Raw genomic sequence first — 19,094 nt, 5'->3', positions numbered from 1 at the left:
GTTTAGTATATAAAAATTAGGTTAGGTTTTTCATTGGCACCACGCCAGTTTTCAAATGTCACTGATTCCTATTAGGAGAAATTTTTCCTATAGAAAACAAAAATTAATTTTGAGTCGTTCCATTATCCATTATTATTTTTTATAATGAGTGTAATAATGCACATGTGTATATACTTACCTGAGAATATGTTTGAATCATACATGTTAAATTCCAATTAGAATTAGCAATTGATGCAATTGGTTTATATTCTCTAATTCATTAAACAATTAGAAATAGTTCAACTAATTCCCATTAGATAATTGAAATTGTTGTTCTAATGGTAAATCTAATTGCAATTAGTTGCCATTAGCAAAAAAAATTGGGTTATCTTTACAATTAGAAATCAATTTGACTTCTGCTAATGCAATTGGATATTCAATTAGCTAGAATTAGAATCAATTATTTATATTTATTTACATCATTCATCGTTCACTTCAATAATTCTTTGAAAAAATATTATTTTTATCAAAATAATTGATTCTAATTCGAACTAATTGAATATCTAATTGCATTAGCAGAAGTCAATTAGATTTCTAATTGTAAAGGTAAACCAATTTTTTTTGCTATTGGCAACTAATTGCAATTAGATTTACCATTGGAATAAAAATTTCAATTATCTAATGGGAATTAGTTGAACTTATTCTAATTATTTAATGAATTAGATAATTTCGCAACTGAAGGTTAATTAGCAATCATTAGCATTATCTAATCATTTCTTAACATCTATGGTTTGAATCAACGCCAATATACTATTCGCCTTATATGTTGCACGTATATGTTCGCCTCGGTAAGCGCTTACGATTTAATATTGCATCTTAAAATGTATTTGTATGTAGAAATTATCCCGTGCAAGCAGCAAACGAGAATTTTTCTTTCAACAAAGCGGAAAAATAATCAAAAATAATCAAAAAAATTAAAAAAAATAAAAAATAATCAATTACTTTTGATTATTTTTGATTTTTCTTTGATTTTTGTTTACTTTTGTTTTTTTGATTTTTTTTCAATACTAAAAAATCATGATTTTTTTGATTATTTTTTCAATCAATTGAAAAGTAATCATTAAAAATAGAAAATAATGGCAAGTAATCATTAAATGGCGTTTAAAGAAAATAATCAATGGAACGGCTAATCATTACCATTAGTAATCAAAAAATTAAAAAAAAAATAAAAATAAAAAATAATCAATTACTTTTGATTATTTTTGATATTTTGGATCTTTTTTCAATAATCCTAAAAAATCTTGATTTTTTTGTTTGATTATTTTTTTAATCAATTGAAAAGTAATCATTAAAAATAGAAAATAATGGCAAGTAATCATTAAATGGCGTTTAAAGAAAATAATTAATGGAACGGGTAATCATTACCATTGGTAATCATTATTTAACAGGTCTGATACAAACACATAAGCTCATACATTTGTGCATTGTAGTTGCCGCTTCAATAAAAACAAGATGATAATACAAATTACCCCGCGTTCCAATCGACAGTGATCCAGATCTCGATAAAAATTTAACATGTTGCCGTATTTCGATAAACTTTCAAAGGCCTTTATAGTCCTTCTGAAAAACCGGTTGACCGAAGAAAAAAAAAAACGGTTTATTCGATATTCGAAATTTTAGGATAAAAAAAACCGGCCAAAAAATTAAGAAAAAACCGGCTTAAAATCGATCACCCTAGTTTATGGCTATGTCCCACTCAGCATTTAGGTGATTCAATTTTGAGTTTCTCCACACATCAATACAATTTGATTACTTTTTCTGACTAAATAATGAGTTATCATACAACTGAACAAAAGAAATAATCAAATATGAATACTTTTGATGATGAAAAACTAAAAAGCATTTTTCGATCACTTTTTGGAATCATTTTTGAAGTCCTTTAATGACTAAATTTTAATATTTCATAAAAACCAACAAAAAGAATAATCAAATATGTTTACCTTTGATGATCAAAAACTGAATATAGTTTTTCAATCACATTTTGGAATTATGTTTGAATCAAATGTGTTTACTTTAGGTGATTAAAAATTTATAATCATTCTTCATTCAACTTCCTGAATGTTTTATGAATATTTTTGTTGACTGAATAATGAATTTTATACTTGTTGAAATTTTACTTTTCATTAAAAATTTTATTTTTTTCACATTCACATATTTTTTCAATCATGATGCTAAGAAAAAATATATAAAAATTTTTTATTCTTCAAGACAAAAATAATGGAATGCTGCTCGTGAACGAAGATTTCCCCAACCATTTCTCCCCTTCAGCTTCCCAGAAAATACATAATGATTGGACAATGCATAGGTTGTGAGCTATTTGAACCCCAGGTAAGTGAAACTATCTTGACATACCTGGATACGGGGTCAACATCCCGTATCACATCCGTATTTTAAGATGTAGACGATAATAGCTGATGTTGGATGTTGTAGTCGCAGGTGTATATCGGTCAAGTTTGTTTGCGAGTTAGCTGTGGTTCGAGTAGCTCACTTTCGCATGCTTTCTTCCCCTAATGAAATAAGATTATTATGTAGTATCATATTTTGAATGAGATATGAAGAATAAATGCATTATAAAGGCATTCAAAAATGATTCAAAAATCTCAACCAAAACGATTGAAATATGTTCACGAATATGATTAGAAAATGACTGTGAAAAGTAGTCAAATATTACTCTAAAACTATTAAAGCTCAATTTTACAATGATATCAAATATGAATAAAAAGCGATTCGAAATAGGAATCATAAATGATTATTCAGGAATAATCACATTTATGGTACATTTTTCTCCCGACGATACGTTAATTTTCGAACAGAAAATGCTTTTAAATTTGAAGGTTTTTAATCATATTGGGGTATGATATTTGAATATTTTTTGATCAAAATTTTCAAAAAATGCTGGCTGGGGTATGTTAAAATAATTATTCGATTATTTCGGGTCTATATTCGGGAACACGTGTTTCAGAATTAATTCGGGAGAGATCTTGTCGGAGTCATGTATGTATATACATATAGTGCAGATTGGATCGCGTCTGGATTACGTATTTCGGGACTATTGGTGTATACGTAACCAAAATTATCTGCCCTACAAAGTGTTTAAAATTTAGTTTTTGAGTGTAACAAGAAAAAGTTAGGCTAAAATGATTTGGGCTGCAAACTGCGTAATCGAAAAAAACTTCCTGAAATTAGAAGTAAAAACTTGGAAATTCTCACAAAGATTTAAAATTCCTCGAAAACTTTTTGAAATCGGTTAACGCAGTTTTCGTTACACATCTCATGAAAAAATAAATAAAAGAAAGTTACGTATAAAATTATGCAGCTGTAAATATACAAAACCATCCATTTATTTTACTAATTCAAATTTTTTAATAACGTTTTGTAATAAATTTTGTATTTTTTTTAACAAAAATATTTTGACTGACAAAATCATAACATTTCTCGCATCTTAGAAGCTAATCTAAAATTTATTTTGTAGACCTCTCTCTTACGCCATTGTTAACTATATCTCAAACTTTATTATTTATGCCTCTAGGCTGTACATGTATCATTACTTTAATAGCGCCAACATGGATATAACGTGCAGTTTCGAAAGCCTTCGCCGTCTCGGTAATATCAAAGTGGTGTGTAATTAAACGTTTCGCATTTATTTTACCCGAAGTTATTAACGCCAGGGCAGCACGATAACTAGAATTTATAATTGCAATGAAAAAAAAAATATTATTGTTTCAAATTAATAAAAACTTACTCATTGCAATAACGAAAAACACCGCGTATGTCCACCTCGCGTACTAATGCATTCATAAGAGGTATTTTTGGCTCTGCCACATCCATTCCCACAATAACGACACAGCCACCTGAACGTGTGCCCTGCAAGTCAAATTGCACACAAGTAATTAGCTGGTCACATTAGCATTTACATTTTATTTTTTTTTTTAATTACCAAAATGCTCACGCGCGTCGTACTCTCGGTGCCGCAGCAATCGATCGACTTATCTGGTTCTGCACCCATTACTGCATGTACCTGCTTTACAACATCCTCAGCAGTATCATTCTTGTTTATTAGTAGGGTATGCGTAGCACCAAGTTCTTTCGCCACATCCAAACGTTGTTGTACCAAATCTGTAATTAGTATCTTTTCGGCGCCCATTGCTTCTGCAGCGAGCAACGTAACTAAACCAATTGGACCAGCACCTAGTACAAGTACTCTCGAGCCGAGTCCTACACCAGCGCGCCGACAAGCATGTACCCCCACTGAGAGGGGCTCGAGTAACGCACCTTCTTCCATGCTTATGTGATCGGGTAATTTGAAACAGAAATCGGCAGCATGTTTGAAGTACCGTGTGAGATTGCCATCATATGGTGGGGTAGCACAAAACACCATATCGGGGCAGAGATTATATTTACCAACTTTGCAGTGATCGCAGTAACGGCAGGGTATACCGGGTTCACAAGCGACACGATCGCCAACAGCTAAGTGTTTCACTTTTTTGCCAACTTTAGCTACAACGCCCGCTGCCTCGTGTCCAATAACCATTGGTTTAGTAACTATGAAATCGCCAATACGTCCATTAACCAAGTATTGTACATCAGAACTGCAAATGCCTACTGAGTCCATAGCAAGAAGTACCTCTAAAATAATATATAAGTAAACTATTATTTTTTCAAGGACCTGATTGCAAGTGATTCACGTGAACACAAACCATCATCAGCAATCTCCGGTATAGGGCGTTGCTCCTGGTAAAGAGGAAAACAGAAAGTTATTTTGACATCGGAATATCTTTTTCAGAGCAATATAAAATTCAGATGTTTCATCAGAACTCTACAAAAATACAAATAACTCATTCCTATTAGCAAACAATTCATTCCTATAAATCGAAGAACCTAAGATTTCCCAAATTGGGTGTTAAGCTCGGGACCCGCCACTTAAAAACCGCAACCAATGCAATATCTAATAAACCTCATAAGATATGGAAGGCATCTTTGTTTGAAGGCATAAGCTAGTATACCTGTCCCCTACAGGAAAAAGTATCGATTCCTGGCTGGTTTATATACTTTGAAACCACGCGAGGGACGGCGCAGAAGGGCAATAGGAAATTCTCACGTCTACCACAGGGGCCATAGGGAGGGAGCCTAATGTTGGAGGAACGGTATTGATTTCGGTTTAAAGTTCTGCTGTTTACGGCTGTGAGGAAGCGTCTTGCCGCGGCTCGGAAGAAAGAGCACTGCTTTAGATGATGGGTAATAGAAAATGTCTACGAAAACTCTACAAAAAATCCGGCAGATTAAAGATTTCCATTGAAAATTCCTGTACGCATGATAATAGCGGCCTGGAAACTGATTTATATTTAAGTTATTAAGTTGTGAAGCGCCCTTTTATCTCATTTCAAGATAACGGAGGAGGATGCGCCACTCCAACTATGACGCAGTGAGAATAGTAATATGCCGACCAAAGAACAATACGGCCGTAGATTACGCCGAACTGTTCAAACACGGAGGCAAAGGGTGGAATATTGGAATTTAAGTAAGTTCCGCCCAAACTGCAAGAGATATCGCAAACCGCGCTACTTACAGCGTAGTCAGCTTACTTTATATCGTATATAAGATTCTGTGAACTGATTGGACCTTATCCGTGCAGCTTACCACATGATAACCCCTATTGACCAGATTTTCCCACTACGACAAAGTCCGCAGCAGACTCATGATAAGATAATTGACACGCACAACCTTCTTGTAGATTTGAAAGATGCTTTTAGCAATTTGAGCTGCTTATGTCCTGCTATGTATGCTATTGAGCTCCCTGCAAAGCTTGCCAAATGGCGATCCGCGACACCAGGAGCATCGTAAGGATTGGGAGGGACCTCTCTGAGCCACTTAAAATCGAAGGAGGCTTACCACAAGTCAACTCCCTATCCTACGATTTGTTCAACCAAGTTGCATCGTTCCCCTTTTTAATTTTTGGGACTGTGAGGGACTCTGTCTATCTCAGAACTGCCAATATCAGCGAAAACAATGTCATCCTATAAATCAGACGGAGAATCATTCTAGCCAAAAGGCAAAAGTAAAGTCATCCCTCCACCAACAAAACTCAGGCTCATCATACTCAACCTACCTTAAAGCATGGATCAGCGTTATCAATGTTGTCGAGAAAAGTAAAGGATGAAAGGGATCTGGTATGACTATCTTTAGAGACTAATCGTGCAACTTTTTGCAAGTTATGTTTATAAAATTAAGAACTTCTCTCATGCGTATGCAAACAATTAGGGCAGATACTCCAGTAACCGGACACCTCTCACTAGCCGGAGACTTTTCTCTTTAACCGTTTGAAATAAGTTAGCTAATTTTAAAGTTTAAAAAATTCAGCCGAAATAGCCACTAATTTATAACGGTTTCGCCAATTGCGTTTTGCTTTAATTTTAAAAGAAAACTTGTTGTTTCACTTATGTTAGTGTATAGTGTCCGCTTACTAGAATTGATTACCAGCCGCACAATTCCAGCATCCGGACATGTTGATACTTTAGATCTGTATTAACTAATATTTTTATATTCCGCTGAGAAAACTATCGGAAAATATTAATTTATTTAATAATTTGGGAAAAATTTAAACAACGTGACATCAGGACGGAGAAGGCGACAGCTGTTTCGATTATACCTTGTAAATCTCTTCAAAGCCAGGAACGTCAGGAATCCTTTTCCTGGCAATAACTATCAGTTTCCTCTTACATTGACCATCTTCACTCTCCCATACTCGATGCAAGCAACCGGATATCAACCCTAAACTGTTCCACTGTGCCCAATATGACTTCGCAATAGGACTCTCCGCTGACATCTCTCTATTTGGTATTTCGTTTCGTTCGAGCCCTTGCATAACGTGTGACAGATCTGTATCTTCGAGCAGACATTCCTTAATTGTTCCTTGTCCCATTCATCCGTACACGTTATAGTCATTAGCCGGACATCTATAATGTCTTCCAATGGAAAAGTCATAGATTTGTAGTCGCTCGATCAACCGTGACAATTGTCCTTCCAGATTACGGAACTGCAGGAGCCATTTCAATGCTGCGTGACCTGTCCTGATGCGGAATCGCGGCCCGTGAAAATGTTTAATGCACGCTCTTTCAATGTTTGGAAAGCCATTTCTTGATCCTTCTTCCAATCAGAAGCTTTATTTTTTCTTGTAAGCTCGTGGAGGCTACGCAGGCAAAATTTGGTACAAATCGACGGTAATATGTGCACAACCCAAGGAAACTTCTCAATTCATGCAGGTTCAGTGGTCTTGACCAATCCTTAACTGCTTCTATCTTTTCATTCGCGGTGCAGATGCCCTCCGTCGTTACGTTATGACCCAAGTAACTAACTTGCTTCTTGAACAGAGAACACTTTTTGGGACTAAGTTTCAGACTAGCACCAGCTATTCTTTGGAAAACCTCCTACATGTTTTTCAGATGTTCTTCGAAGGTCTTTCCCAATACGATGATGTCGTCTAGATACACTAAGCATGTTTTCCAATGTAGTCCTTTCAGTACCTGATGCATGAGTCTCTCAAAAGTACCTGGTGCATTACATAGTCCAAAGGGAATCACTGTAAACTGCCAAAGACCATCTCCGACACTGAAGGCTGTTTTCTCCTTGTCTTCCTCCTTCACCTCCACTTGCCAGGAGCCACATTTTAAGTCCAGTGTGGAAAACCATTTTGTACCAGATAGCGAGTCGCTAATGATTGGCAATGGGTAGGTATCCTTTTTCGTAACGTCATTCGACTTCCGGTGGTCCAGGCAAAACCTCATTTTTCCATCCTTCTTCTTCACAAGTACCCCCGGTGAGCTCCATGGACTAGCTGCTGGTTCGATTGCGCCGCTGTCGCTCATTTCTTGTATGATTTGACTCACCACTTCCCGCTTCGCCAGTGCAACACTACGAGAAGCTTGACGGATCGAGCTCGTATCTCCAGTGTCAATTTGATGTTTCACAACTTTGGTGCGGCCTGGTTTGGAACTATACTGGTCAAATATGTTGGCGTACTTTAGGAGCAGTTGTTTTGCCTTACTCTGATAGTCTTCCTCTAGTCCCTCCGTCCATGCCATGATGTCATCTGAAAGATCAATATTGCTAGTTGAAACGTCTTCCTGGAGCTGTTCACAATTGATTACTAGTTCAGCCTCTTGGCATCTTCCCAAAATAGTTCCTCTGGTCAGTTTGAATGGTGACTTGAACACATTGAGTACACTTGCCGGGATACGTCCATCTTGTTTTGTTATAGCCAGGGTTTTTCCTACAAGTACGTTCGATGTTGATTTATTTGCTGCTTCGACAACCCACAAATTGCTTGTCCCACAATCTCCATCAACCTTTGCTCAGATGACTGCTTCTGGTATTTGGTGACTCTTTTCCACCAGCACTCGTTTACTGCTGTAGTCTCTCTCGTAGCCGAAATTAAGTGGCACATCCATGTTCTTATATCGCATCGTCTTGCTTTGCATGTCGATCTTGATGCCTTGGTCGATTAAGAAGTCCCCTCCAATTATGATTTCAACAACAATCTCTGCCACTATAAAATTGTGTAGTACCGTGACGTTTCCAATTGCGACTTCACATGCTAATTCTCCAATTACCTGGGTGTCTTCTCCTGTAGCTGTACGCTATCTTGCTCCATGTAGTGGTGTTATATTTTTGTTGACTAAATCCGATCGAATGATGGAATGAGATGCGCCCGTATCTACAGTCAGTAAATGTTGCTTTCCATCCACATGTCCTCCGACAGTAAGATTGCTTCACCTTCTTCCAATTTGCGAGATAGAGATTATGGGGCATTAAATTACGGGAGCCAGCTGTCGCCCCTTGCAGCTGACTCGCTTTAGTTTAACGATTGAGTAGATTTGCTCATCTCCTTCAGCTCTGTGTTTACGACCACCCATATTGTTCGAATTATTAGGACCGGTGCTGCAATGACGTGCAATGTGACATGGGTTGTCGCACTTGAAACATTTCATAACTCCGGAATTTTTCTGTTGTGATCCCTTCAGTGATTCCCAATCTGGTCTTTCTACTTCCACACGATGGCCTTTGTACGCTGGCTTTTTCAAAAGTGAGGCAGTTTCCTGAGTCAGTGCATGTGATACCGTTTCAGCAAATGTTTGTTTTGGATGCGAATATGTAGCTCGTTTCGTTTCGACATCCCGTATTCCATTTATAAAGCTCTGAATGTTAACCCTCTCGGTGTATTCCACGGGTGCGTCCGCATTTGCGAGATGAGCCAATATTTCAACATCCGACGCAAACTCCTGCAAAGTCTCTTGCGGTTTTTGGTAACGGTTTTGCAACTGAATTTGGTATATCTGTTTTCTATGCTCGCTTCAATAACGTCTATCCACAGCGACCATCAATGCTTCATAACTGTTCCGTTCATACTCTGGGATAGTCTGTAAGATTTTAGCTGCTGGACCTTTCAATGCCACGAACAGTGCAGCATCTTTATCTTCCGCATTCCAGTTGTTCACTGCTGACGTCTTCTCAAATTGAAGCTTGAATACCTGGAAAGGAACAGAGCCGTCAAAGGATGGAGTTTTTAACTTCGGATTGCTCGCTGGAACAACTGAGCGATTTAGCTATAACTGCTCCATATGACCTTTTAACGCTTCTATCTCGGCATCAATTTTGTCCTCGAGTTGTAAAATTTTTGCATCCTGCTCTTCCATTTTCGCAAAGAGCTGCGATGATACCTGCTCCGAAATTTGTGCCAACAGTCAGATATGTCATCTGTTCTTCCAATTGTGCTTCAATCTTCGATGTTATGCATATCTCCTGCGATTCCATCTTGGATCTTATACGTGTCTTCTGTGATTCCATCTTGGATGTTATACGGTTCTTCTGGGATTCTAGTTGGGATGCCACTGCCGATGTTTGTGCAGATATTGCAGCCAATATGATGTTCAAGTCTGTGTTCGTCACTGCCGCCGGTGTTTCGTTTTTTCTTCCATTTGTGTTGTTGTCTCGTCGCTATCACGATGAAAGACATACTCTTCAACATTGATTCCTTCCATTTCCATAACCTCTCGTAGCCGTGCTTGAAGTTCGGTCTTATTGCCGGTTGTATTCAATCCACGGTTCTCCAACTCCATTTTCAGTTGCTGGATCTTTAATTCACTTAATTTTGCCATGTCCAAGTTGTATTCGAAATCTTCGAAGTCTTCGGAAATTATTCAACAATTCCTCTTCTGATGCCAATTGTATCGAATTTAGTGAAATTCCACTTATTCCAAACCATTTACAAACGTTCGAATCGCTAAACTGTTGAATAAATAACTCCAATATTCAATAATGCAAAAAGGGTCTTTATTAGACTACTTTGAGAGTACCTCACAATAACACTTATACTTTACAACCAATAGCGTGCTTAAATCAAAACTGCTTAGTCATGCCTCAGCTTGCGCTGCTTTTATACTCTAGGTTTCCTCGGGTGATCTCCTAAGGTCTAGTAATATCGTGAGCTTCATGCTTGGTTACTAGCCATATACATGTATATTTGTAGTTTGTAGCCATATGCGTGTGTATATGTGAGTAAGACTTTGGCTAATGACTACATCTGTGTGTGAGTTATCCCTTCATTGCCTTGTATGTATGTGCGTAAATGATGATTGATTTGATGTACAACAGAAGAGTGGCAGCTTGCTTTATTATTGGTGTGCCTTTATTTACTTAGTATCGCTTTGTGATGCTATAGATGATGTTAAATATTCGTCACAATAATTATTTTCCTCTTCTGATATGTAGCGATGCGCCGGTGGTTACACTTTTTATTATTCCTCGCGTGTACAACTTGTGTACGCACTTTAATTTGGAAACTGTCCTAAAATACATTTTGCTTTTCAAAGCTTCCTATTCACCTTTTCTAGCTCACTATGATTTTACTTTCCATTATTGCGTAGTTACTTTTCTCAATCAGGTATTATTTGACAAGTGTTTTACCAAACAAGTGCTTTTCCAAACAAGTGTACCACCATTGTTCCGCTCTGGCAATGCATTATTGTCAGACATATTATTAAGGATTCCGACATATATATTGTGGCGAATATTAGCATCGCTATGCTGTTAGTAAATAATCACAACAACAAATACAGCAAGCAGCCACACTTATGTACATACACATACATAACCAGCAGCTGGAAGTGAAGAGATATCTCACATACACACATGTAGTCATCGGCTAAGGGCAGAAGTTTTTACTCACATATACACACGCATATAGCTAAATAACCAAGTATGCTATAGAACTGTTCAATCTTCGTGAAAAGTCTAGACCTTAGGATAAATATGCGAACGATGCAACAGAGAGTATAAAAGCAGCGCAAGCTGAGGCATTACTAATCAGTTTGTGAATTTCGTGATAACTGTGAAGTACTACTCCCAAAGTAGCCTAATAAAGACCATTTTGCAATATTGAATATTGGAGTTATTTATTTGACAGTTCAGCGATTCGAACGTTAGCAGAAGGTGTATAAATTTCAGGAATTTCCCAAAACTCGTCACAATATGTTTATATTATAAAGTTGTAATGATAAGATAGAAATACAGACGAGCCCATCTAATTTCGGCTGTTAATTGGTTGATTTTCTTTAGGATTATGGCACAAAACGTTTAATAGGAACCTTAATCGAGTTTAACCGCATTTTCGAATATTGGGTCATAACCATTTTCTTTATGAAAGAGGTGCAAATGTTAGTGTTAGGTTTCTGATGTAAGTCCTCATGAGCTATTTGTCAAACAAGCTGACGATAACTTTAGCACCTACTTTATTTTGATTATGACTATGCCCCATTGAATGTAATTTCGAATTATCTTGAAAGGTAAGTTTTGTCAAAAAGAGGGCGTGGTCGTTGTAGTGTTATCTACTTGTATTAAATATACTGTAATTTTATAAATTATTTTTGTGTTACATTACTTTTAATATTCTTTCAAAAAGAAAATTTTTTTGTGAGTAATTTTTAAATTTTTTAAAGTGAATATATTTATTTAAATAATAAATAAAATTTTATTTAAAAATATAGTTTAATGTTCTATCCTACCAACGGACCTAAATTTATTTGAGTCTATTAGTGGTTGATTTGCAAATACTACCAATTTTATACATCAAAATATCACAGATGTTATTACGGATTCAAGTTTCTTATCATACAAGGTTCTATTCGAGCTCAAGGCCAGAACAATAATTTTTTCTAATGATAATTATTGTTACTTTTTAATTTTTCTAAATTTGAAAAATTGTATTTTGTTTTTGGAATAGTAAGTAGAAAATTTTTCAGACAACCTGCCATAGCTGCGCAGATAGATCCATTTCGAAGGGTCCTAAGCCTTCATCATCAGTACGCTTTAGGCATGCTGTGCTAACCACTTAGCTATACAGCGGTGGTGTGTTTGACTGGCAAATTTGCTACTTCTATTCCTTTTTACCAACCATATTTATTCAGCGTTGCGCCATCTGGTACAAATCACTGATAATGTTGGATTTTTTGTTTATTGTCAATTACTTTGTTTGACATTCCCAAGTGCTCATGGTTTATTAACAATTGTTTTTGTTTTTATCGGCCTGTTGATAAATGATTCAAGGTTCGATTCGAGCTCAAGGCCAGAACAATAATTTTTTCTAATGATAATTATTGTCTACTTAGTATTCCAAAAACAAAATACAATTTTTCAAATTTAGAAAAATTAAAAAATAACAATAATTATCATTAGAAAAAATTATTGTTCTGGCCTTGAGCTCGAATCGAACCTTGAATCATGTATCAACAGGCCGATAAAAACAAAAACAATTGTTTCTTATCATATAATAATGAAGATATTAACTTGAAGACTCCGAATTTCTAAGATACCGATACAACTAAATTTAAAGCGTTACAATATTCATTATTTTCGACAAGTTTTATTGAAGTTTTGGGTGCTATCTTCTTTTTCCTAACTGCAATATATATTAGAAATGATAAACGGGGCGCTATGCAAGCAACATTTAGCAATGCAACAAATCGAGATTGAAATGCACTTTCAATTAATTATACAAGCAAAAGAAATAACAAATATATTTTCAGACACTTAACCAACCATTAAGCCAGTCAAGTCAACCAATAAACAAATCAAGATTACAATCACATCCCTCACGCTCTACTGCACATGTTTGTTAGCGAAGATATATTGCTATAAATGCAAAAAAGCATATGACTAAAAATATTAGTTTTTACAATAAATAATTATATTTTAGTAGTAATACACATACTATATAAATATATATTTAAAATGAATAATCTAAAGATAAAATCATGTGTACCTCATACAAGTGAGTGTTTTCATTCCTAAACATTTAATAAAAACATATATATACATACAAATTATAAACTTAAATCATAAACATCAAACTATCATATCGTCAGCTTCATAAGAATAGGTGCTAAGTCAACTTTTTATAAAAATTTAGTTTTTAATGCAGTACGATAAATAAATTTAAATTATATAGATTGCAAAATGAAAAAATGGAAAAAATTATTTTTTTCCTTTCTTCTGGCAATGATGTGCAAAAGTGCTAAGTCATCTGTTGTCAAAAAAAAAAAAACGCGCAAAAGTGCTAAGTTAGCTGTTGGCAAAAAGAGCGTTCTTAGTCAAATCGGACGTCCTTTGTTGTAGTGTACATAAATTGCACTAAATTAATTGCTTGAGTTATTGTTTGATTTGAAAAAGGTAAGAAATTGTTATTATTTAATGCAACAAAAAACTTTCTACGAAAAATATTATTTAATAGAAGAATGCGATGAATACTGGCGACAATAATGAAAATAACTATGCAGCAGGTGTCTGCCTTCAGTACACCGATGATGACAATTATGGAATTGAATCTGTTGATGGAGTAGCAGGACTGGTGCCTTATGGATTCTATAGGGATTCTGATGACTCTTTCAATATACCGATCAGCTCTAAAAAGCGACAGAAAAGAAAGCAAGAGGAAAACAGTGCATGGATTCAAATATCAAATAAAAAGCGACGAGAAAAGGGCAAAAGCTTCCATTGAAAACGAAAGGAAGATGAGGTGTGGAATTACAAAAAGTACAAAGAATCCAAATCATTAAAGCCAAGGTGTAAATGCAAACAAAGAAGTTGAAAATGAAATGCGCAAGCGTTACTGATGATCACAGGCAGGAAATATTCAAAGATTTCTAGGACATGGACGGGGAAAAAAATATATATGTGAGTATGTTGGTATATTCTGTAAAACCTTCTCATCCACCTAATCGTACCGATCCTGATGTATCCAGAAGGGCTCGCAGTTTGAAATACCATTTCAAAGTCAATAATGAAAATGTGCGAGTGTGCAGAAGTTTTTTTTTGGACACCTTGAATATTGGTCGACGGGTTGTTCTTAACTGGGTCAAGAAGCCCTTGAGCGGCCACAGCAATGTGCCAAAAAAACAACTACAAAACAAATCCGAAGAAAAAAAGCCTTGAAATTATTTTTTGAAAATCCTCCCTCAATGGAATCTCATTACTGCCGTTCTGGAGCGCGAAAAAAATATCTCTTGCCAGAATGGAACTCAAAAAAACATACTTATAATTTTTATTCAAAGGATTGGTGTAAAGCTCACAACATCCGGTCACTTTCGCTTACACAATTTCATTCTGAAGTTGAAAGCAGAAATCTTAGCTTGTTTACACCAAAGAAGGATCAATGCGAAATATGTGCCCGTTACTCCGTCGGAAGTATTCCACACGCAGATTACACTATTCACCTAGAAAAGAAAGAAGAGGCTAGAATAGAAAAACTAGAAAAAAATGATAAAGCTTCAGAACAAAATGTTTTCACAGTAGATCTTCAAACAGTGCTGATGGCACCAAAATCTAACGTTGGTAGCTTATATTATAAAACTAAACTGCAGATACACAATCTGGTATTATACTATTATTAACAAACAAGTAAAGGTGTCTAAGTTCGGGTGTAACCGAACATTATATACTCAGCGGAGCTTCAATTGTACATTTCATTTCAGGTAAATTACTTTTCTACATAACACGTGGCACCGCCCGTTTAAAAAAAATGTCTCCCCATTTCCTCTTGCAATAAAACTCGATAAGTGAAATATCATTGATTCAAAACTATTTTTTGCTAAGTTATAGCTTATTATTCTAGTCTACGACCCTTTTAAACTTGTTTTATATCTAAGTTGTCGTGGTCTTTAACGGATCCCGTCCATTTTTACTAGAAATATTTTCTGCTATAAGGAAAATATGTGTACACAATTTCATTACGATATGTTAATTTTTCTTCGAGTTATGGCTCCCGAAAAATAGAAATTTGCTTAGTCATAAAAGGGGCGGTGTCACGCCCATTTTTTTAAATTTGTAGTTTTTCATATTTATTGTCATAAATCCACTTGGGAAATGAAATACCATTGATATAAAGCTCTTATTTTACAAAGATATAGCTTATTTTATTCGTCCGCGACCCTTTTAAAAATCTTTTATATAAAAGTGGGTGCTTACCCGATTTCGTTAATTTTTCTTCAAAGCATTCCTTATAGTAAAGGCAACCTCTCTGCCGAATTTTGTTACGATAGGTTTAACGATTTTTTATTTATGATTAATAATATTTGTAAAATTGAATTTATCACAAGTAGGCGGTGCCACGCCCATTTTAAAAATTTTTATCAAGAGTCTCAATATCAGTCCACATGCCAAATTTGAACTTTCTAGGTGTATTATTTACTAAATTATCAGGTTTTTTGCGTTTTCCAAAATTTTATATATGTATATAAAAAGTGGGCGTGGTTATCATCCGAGTTCGCTCATTTCCAATACAAATTTTTCTGGGTCCAGTTAAGCTAGTGTACCAAATTTGGTGAAGATATCTCGTGCTAACGGACGGACGGACGGACATGGTTCAATCAAATTTTTTTTTGATATTGATGATTTTGATATATGGAAGTCTATATCTATCTCGATTCCTTTATACCTGTACAACCAACCGTTATCCAATCAAAGTTAATATACTCTGTGTGCAAAGCACGCTGAGTATAAAAAGGATATTATTTCTTATGGAATGGATTTGAGGGTGGAGTTAACGCATTTGGGTTTGGTTTATTGAAAACAAGGTACTTCCTAGCCTTGATAATAATATTAAAATAATTTTTTATAGCGATGGGTCTGGTTATCAAAACCGCAATTCTTTACTCAGTAATGCGCTTATTAATACAGCCATAAAAACAAAATTGTTATCGAACAAAAAATATTGGGAACTGGAAATTCTCAAATGGAGGCCGACAGCGTTCATTCTACTAAAGAGCGTATGATCATAAAAAGAAATATTCATGTTCCTGCTGAATACATAGAAATATGCAAGACAGCTCGCTTACGCTTTCCAATCATGTCCAACGTTGCTGCCCACTTGTAAATGTTGGCGTTCAATAGTTCCGCTATCGATGCTCTCTTCGCTGGTATAGCCCAAATCACCAAATTTATTAAAAAGCAAGTATAATTGGTTTTACTGGACACTCACTGGTGTATTACACAATTTATTTTAAAACTTTCATCAACAGTATTTAAAGTGTTTTAGGACTAAACTCTCTAAGTGAACCGTACTTGACCAAACGTGTATCTATATTCCATACGAAGTGAATTACTTAACTTACGATTTTTTCAAAAATTTCAATAAAATCGAATTTTATAAGAGCATTCGTCCTGGAAGTGACAAAGGAGATGCAAAAGTAACAGACATATGCGCACTCCAATATAATGCAAATGGTAATATTTCTTATAAGTTAAGGTTCAATGATTCGTGGAAAACTTTGCCACAACGAATGAATAAAAATGTAATTGCAACGAAATGGTGCGATTTGGAGCAATTTACTAAAATAGAAGACCAATCACCCATAAGAAATACATTAACTTGCAATGCTTGAAACTAATATTGCCAAAAGATCATCATAAATATTATGATGACTTACCGTATGAATGAAATTTTATTTTATTAATTTATTTTTTTTATAACTGATAAGCGGCAATGAATAAGACTGTAAATTTATAATTTTTGATTCAATTATCTAATCCTTAATTTAATTTAATAATTTTTAGTTTTACAGCAACCAAAAGGACTATGTATGTATGTATATGTAAACTTAAATTGTTTAACAATAAAGAAGTTCCTGTTTAGTTTAAAACATAAAGTATTCTTTTTATTTTTAGTGCTACGTACAATTTTTTGTCTTTTTGTTGTAGTAGAAAAAGTGCCAAGTCAATTAATAGCTAAATGGAAGCCATTATACGTTCTTTTATTATTTTTATACCTTTCATGAAAATGAAATGGTATATTAATTTCGTCACGAAACCCAAAATTGTAAGTCCTTAAAGGAAAAAAGATAGACCCACCATTAAGTATACCGAAATAATCAGGATGAAGAGCTGATTTGATTTAGCCATGTCCGTCTGTCCGTCTGTCTGTTTGTATGCAAACTAGTCCCTCAATTTTTTAGATATCTTGATAAAATTTGGTGAGCGGGTGTACTTGGGTGTCCGATTAGACATTTGTCGGAACCGGACGGAACGGACCACTATAGCATAATTCTCCATACAACCGATTTTTCAGAAAAAGAGGATTTTTGTCATATCTTACTCAATTTAACAGATTGAAGCTTCAAACTTCACCATATAATTTCGCATATTGCACATACTGTTGCCTGAAGAAATTGATGAGATCGGTCGTATATATAGTATATATCCCCCACAACCGATTGTTCAGATAAGAAACTTTTCGTAATTACTGCCCTATTTTAAGAGCTAGAGGCTTCAAATTTCAACGAATGCTTACACATATAGCATATATTGTTGTCTGAAAAAATCATAAACATCGGTGGTATATATAGTATATATATGGTGTTATATATATTATATATATATAGTATATATATATATTTTCGCAATTTTAGCCCCATTATAGCAGCTAGAAGCTTCAAATTTCACTGAATGCTTACATATATAGCATATATTGCTGTCTGAAAAAATCATAGGGATCAGTTGTATATATAGTATATATCTCATACAACCGATTGTTCAGATAAGAAACTTTGCGCAATTTCTGCCCCGTTTTAACAGCTAGAAGCTTCAAATTTCACCAAATGCTTACATATATAGCATATATTGTTGTCTGAAAAAATCATAGAGATCGATATATATTATATACTTCATATAAACTGTCATTTTTGCCCCTTTTTTACGGCTAGAAACTTCAAAATTCATCAAATTTCTTCAAATAGTTACGTTTACGTCATTACTTACTTACTTAATTGGCGCTTAACCGTCTAAACGGTTATGGCCGTCCAACAAGGCGCGCCAGTCGCTTCTTCGCTCTGCCAACCGGCTGAAGAAATTGATGAGATCGGTCGTATATATAGTATATATCCCCCACAACCGATTGTTCAGATAAGAAACTTTTCGTAATTACTGCCCTATTTTAAGAGCTAGAGGCTTCAAATTTCAACGAATGCTTACACATATAGCATATATTGTTGTCTGAAAAAATCATAAACATCGGTGGTATATATAGTATATATACGGTGTTATATATATTATATATATATAGTATATATATATATTTTCGCAATTTTAGCCCCATTATAACAGCTAGAAGCTTCAAATTTCACCGAATGCTTACATATATAGCATATATTGCTGTCTGAAAAAATCATAGGGATCAGTTGTATATATAGTATATATCTCATACAACCGATTGTTTAGATAAGAAACTTTGCGCAATTTCTGCCCCGTTTTAACAGCTAGAAGCTTCAAATTTCACCAAATGCTTACATATATAGCATATATTGTTGTCTGAAAAAATCATAGAGATCGATATATATTATATACTTCATATAAACTGTCATTTTTGCCCCTTTTTTACGGCTAGAAACTTCAAAATTCATAAAATTTCTTCAAATAGGTACGTTTACGTCATTACTTACTTACTTAATTGGCGCTTAACCGTCTAAACGGTTATGGCCGTCCAACAAGGCGCGCCAGTCGCTTCTTCGCTCTGC

General features: G+C 35.0%; 1 protein-coding gene across 1 annotated transcript in view; it reads right to left on the bottom strand.

Annotated features, from left to right (window-relative positions):
* Positions 1-3,335: 3,335 nt before the first annotated feature.
* Positions 3,336-19,094, bottom strand: part of LOC137249085 (sorbitol dehydrogenase-like) — a 30,738-nt gene continuing 14,979 nt past the window's right edge. The window contains exons 2-5 of the mRNA XM_067780261.1: positions 4,737-4,770; positions 3,977-4,665; positions 3,782-3,903; positions 3,336-3,720 (exon numbers count right to left, since the gene is read on the bottom strand). Coding sequence (XP_067636362.1) covers positions 3,543-3,720; positions 3,782-3,903; positions 3,977-4,665; positions 4,737-4,770 — 1,023 coding nt within the window. The 3' untranslated portion in view covers positions 3,336-3,542. The remainder of the gene's footprint in view (positions 3,721-3,781; positions 3,904-3,976; positions 4,666-4,736; positions 4,771-19,094) is intronic.

The sequence above is a fragment of the Eurosta solidaginis genome, chromosome 1 (genome assembly GCF_040869045.1).
Source record: "Eurosta solidaginis isolate ZX-2024a chromosome 1, ASM4086904v1, whole genome shotgun sequence".
NCBI classification, from domain to species: Eukaryota; Metazoa; Arthropoda; class Insecta; order Diptera; family Tephritidae; genus Eurosta; species Eurosta solidaginis.
Note: the sequence above shows the minus strand (reverse complement) of the source record. Positions and strands in the feature narration are given on the sequence as shown.